Source organism: Eurypyga helias, unplaced genomic scaffold, assembly GCF_000690775.1.
Source record: "Eurypyga helias isolate BGI_N326 unplaced genomic scaffold, ASM69077v1 scaffold16444, whole genome shotgun sequence".
Classification (NCBI taxonomy): domain Eukaryota; kingdom Metazoa; phylum Chordata; class Aves; order Eurypygiformes; family Eurypygidae; genus Eurypyga; species Eurypyga helias.
The window spans coordinates 7,668-12,137 of record NW_010248356.1 but is presented as its reverse complement, the minus strand read 5'-3'; the positions used below and the strand labels follow the sequence as shown (position 1 = coordinate 12,137).

Sequence of the window (4,470 nt, the reverse complement as noted above, 5' to 3'; positions counted from 1 at the left end):
CTGGCTTTTGCTGCCAGAGAGCTTTTCTCCCCTGCCGGAGCGCAGGCCAGGGAATTGCAGGACTGCGCTGGGCACGGGCCCAAGTCTAGAGGTCAAGATTGAAGAGCACCAACGGCGGGTTTCAGCATGAATAGCCGCAGTGGCCTCGGGACCATGCGCCGGTGGCAGCTTGAGAGGGGCATGTGGGCTCCAAGGGCTGTCCTGACTGTGTTCACGGGGTTTCCTTTGGGCTGGCTCATTGTTGTTTGGGTTTTTTTTCCTCAGTGGGGTTTAGAAATGACCGTAAGGACAAGGGCAGCAGGGTGGGGGGAGCTCAGGCACATCACTGTCCCCCTGTCCCCAAGGGGTCTTGGTGTCTGGGGATGTTGGAGCAATGGAGAGCTGCTTTCTCGGCTCCCAGCGTGGCAGTGGGGGGAACATCACGGCCCTGCACCGGAGGTAACATTTCCATGTCTTTCTCTTCCACAGCGTGTCCAAGATGGCCAGCGTGCTGTCCAGGCGCCTGGGGAAGCGCTCCCTGCTAGGCACCCGTGTCTCTGCTCCCAGCGCCTTGGCCGACGGCGTGCTGGTGGCCACCCAGATCCCCGGCTTGCAGACTGACCTCAGCCGGACGTCTGCCCACATGGTGCCGCGAGAGGACGGATCCCATGCACCATCGGTGGAGGAGAGCAGCCAGGCACCCAGATTCCCCGGCCACCGGCAGCTCCACGCCGGGCAGCAGGTACGTAAGGAGGCTCTCGGTGGCCTTGCCTTGTGGGATGTACTCCAGTGGGTGGCTCAGCATGGAGGAGAAAGTTCCTGGGGCTCTCCTGGTGTAAAGCAAAGATCTGTAATCACTGTGAGCTCTTAATTGGTGTTGACGTTAGTGCACTTGGCCCCAGCCGTGCCTGATGGGTTTGGACTGTACCGACTGAAGCGGAGATGCATCTCCAGGAGATGGCTCCAATCCTAGCCAAAAGTGGGTCTCCTGAGAAGAGAGTAAGAACATCTGACACTTCCCTCCAGTGTTCTCCGACTGTCTGAGCTAAGGGAGGTGGTTTCTATACGTTCAGTGGCTCCCAGTGGATTTCTTTTCGTGGACTTGTCCAAGGGAGACCTTATCGCTCCCTGCAACTCGCTGAAAGGAGGGGGCAGAGAGTTGGGGTTGGTCTCTTCTCTTGTCCCATCACTTGTCACTTAGGAGGAACCAGCCTCAAGTTGTGCCAGGGGAGGTTGAGGTTGGATATTGGGGAAATCCCTTCCCGGAAAGGGCTGTCAGGTTTGGAAGGGGCTGCCCAAGGAGGGGGGAGTCCCCACCCCAGGAGGGGTTTCAGAGCCATGTGGGTGTGGTGCTCAGGGACATGGGGGACTTGCCATTGTCGGGTTAATGGTTGGACTTGATCTTAAAGGTCTTTTCCAACCTAAACCTTTCTATGATCTTCCCATAATCCAGGTTAACATCCTAAAGCAAGTGGCGAAGAGCCCCCCAGCTTAGCCACGATGGTGATGAGCCTCATGGCTCAGACCTCAGAGCTCCGCCTGCAGCAGCATTTTTGCAGCAGGGTTGAGGGTCGGTGGTGTGGTGAGGCTAAAGAGCCTCTTAGAGAAGAGTTACGTGAGACGGCTGGTCCGGAAAGGACATTCAGTCTGGCTGGACCTCACCATTTCTTGTGCCCTGGGCTCGTGATGCTTGGGAGGGCCCTGCTTTGGCCAGGATGCTGCCTGGAGCAGGGAACAGTGCTTGTTCTCCTTCACACCGGAACGGTTCCCGTTAATGCCTGGCCAAGCAGCACCGTCTGAGGGGAGCTGTGAGCTGCTGACATAGAGCCTGTTTCTTGGCTGCTACCTGCAGAACTGTAAAACCTTTTCTGGGCAAGAGCTTGTGAAATGGAGTGTAAATAAGGCCCCTGTTCGGCTTTCTGGCCCCTCCTGCCCTGTGTTTATTAGCCACGGGACAGCGAGAGCTGTTTGCTCCTCTGTGCTTTGCAGCAGAGGCTTTTGCTTGCTGACTTTGCTGCTGGGAACGGCATAAAAATAGCGATGGGGTGCCTTTGGCCCCCAGCGACCCGCAGGACCTGTGGCGGTGGTGTGCAAAGCCGAAGGAGATGTTGGCTCCTCGTGCCCTGTGCAGTCTGGGGGCCGGCTGGCGTGGTTCACAGGGAAACCTTGCTCCATGAAAGCAGGGTCAGGGTCTTCTGTGTCCTGATCTTTGCACTTATCCCCTTAACCTCAGTCCCGCCGCGGGGAAGTTTTTCCGCCCTGGTGTTTCTGCCGTAGGTCCCACCTGAGATGGTCCTGCAGGATCCTCCCTGGTCAGGGTGTGGGTGCGTGTGTCCATCCCCTATCAGCTTCTCAGTTTGACACCCTTGGCGCTTCCATAAAGGGATGTTCCTGTTCCTATAAATAGCCATAGACACATGTAGCGTCTTTTGACACAGATACATTTCCATTAACAGAAATAGGCTCATGGGTGGTAGTGGTGGAAAACTGCCCATCAGAAGGAGTTGGGATGTGGTGAAGGAGAAGGTGAAGTCTGTACTTCTCCTTCTGCCCGAAGGAGCTGAGGCTGGAGGAGCCAAGGTGTGAATATAGGATCATTTTGCCCAGTCCCGTCCCCCTCTGGCTTTTAATCTTTTTATCTTTGTACTTCACCAACGTGTGTAATAATGTGGGACTCCTTGCCGCAGGATGATGTGAGAACAAAGCCAAAGCAGACAAATTTGTTAGAGAAAAGTCCACTGAATGTCACGACACTCAAGAGAGGCAACTGATACCAGCTCAGTTGACTCAATTTGGGATTGTTGGAGTTGGGGAGCTTGTGCCCAGGAAGAGCAGCAGATCTCTTTGGCAGGTGGGGGGAGTGTGTGAGATGAACCTTGGCCAGCCCTTTGCTTTGCTATGACAGCAGTCTGAAGTCCAAGCCCTTCAGGACAGGCTCTGCCTTCATCCTAAAGCCCTCTGTGGCCCTCTCTGCTGTGGGGAGAAGGAGGGGGGTGGGGATCCTGTGACAGGTGAAATCTTGCTTGTGCTGCAGCAGGACATCCCCTGGGAGCAGCAAGGCAGTGGGTGCCACCCACAAACCACCCCTCATGCCGTTTCCAGGTCCTCGTCACCTACACCGGGCAGGAGTGTGCCGGCCTCGTGGAGCAGCACAACCCGCTGAGCGACAAGATGAAGGTGCCGCTGCCGGAGCAGGGCTTGCAGACATGCTGGAGGGTGCAGGATGTGCGGCCGGCCGCGCTCCAGCCCCCCGCCTTGCCTACGGCTGGCGGTCCCGGCCCTGATGAGGTGCTCCAGAGATCCGTATCCAGCAATATCGATGTACCCAAGAGGTTCGTGCCTTTGGCTGGTCGTATCTCACTCAGGTGGGAGAGGTGCTCTGGGTAGTTCTGGCCGTGCTTGTGCTTGCTTTTACACCACTGGAGAGAGCGGTGATGCTGGAGATCCAGAAGCTGGTTAAATTTAGGATTAAGGGGATTTTTATTTTTATTTTCCTCCAAATGAAGAGAAAACATCCTTCCTAATGACTTAAAAATGACTCAGAGTTTATGGAGAGAGGTGGGCGGGGGGGAAACCTGTGCTGCTGCTGCAGATTGTGCTCCCCTTTGGGTGCCTGGTGACTGCCTGGGTCGTACCTGGGCCGTTTCTCTCCTTTTTCCTCCACGTGTTTCACGTCTCTCTCTCCTCGTGGTACAGGAAAGCCGATGCTGCCGTGGAGATGGACGAGATGGGGGCAGCCATGGGGCTGACGAGCCTCTCCTGCAGCCCCGTGGTGCAGAGCCCTCCCGCTGGCGAGAGCGGCATCCCCTGTGAGTGTGCGCTTAAAATATTGGTGTGTATTTGTTAAAAAAACAACATCTGGAACAAACGGAATGTGGAGGAATGCGCCGTGTCCTTTGGATCTCAGTGCCAGGGCTCTTGCTCACGGCAGAGGGACTTTGCTGGGTGCCAAATAGGATCCAGGACAGGGACCATGCTGGGCTGGAGGTGACCGGGGAGCAGCACCAAGGTCATGGTGGAGCCCATGGGTGCTGGCTCCAGTAGGGGCCAAGCAAGCCAGGATGCTCCTGGCAGCATGGTGAGGGTAGCCCTGCTCTCCACAGCCGTCCCAGGGGGACCGGGGAGCCCCATGCAGGAGTCCCGGGCCAGGGAGCATCACCCGGTCGCTCCTTTTTTTAGAGGCAGTTTCATTCCCGAGGAGTCAAATGCAGACGGAGGGATAAAAATAACTGCCCAGAGCCGTGGGAAATGTGTGTGCCCCGGTACTGGCCGCTCGCCGCGTGCCAGCTGTGCCCGTGCTGATGCCAGGGAGGATGAGCTGTGCCCGCGCTGATGCCAGGGAGGATGGGGAGCGGGGTGAAGAAAGGGATAAATGACCAATAATTGGGAGCTGGCACTGAACGAAGGTGCAAAGGCTTCACCTTGTCGAGTTTTTTAATAAATAGAGGCAAACTGTTGTGTTTTATTCAGCCTCAGGACTGGGATGTGCCC

General features: G+C 56.5%; 1 protein-coding gene across 1 annotated transcript in view; it reads left to right on the top strand.

The window, feature by feature from the left end:
* Positions 1-478: 478 nt before the first annotated feature.
* The window catches only part of ZNF395 (zinc finger protein 395), a 7,266-nt gene continuing 3,274 nt past the window's right edge, over positions 479-4,470 (top strand). The window contains exons 1-4 of the mRNA XM_010151024.1: positions 479-692; positions 3,062-3,213; positions 3,268-3,311; positions 3,676-3,788. Coding sequence (XP_010149326.1) covers positions 479-692; positions 3,062-3,213; positions 3,268-3,311; positions 3,676-3,788 — 523 coding nt within the window. The remainder of the gene's footprint in view (positions 693-3,061; positions 3,214-3,267; positions 3,312-3,675; positions 3,789-4,470) is intronic.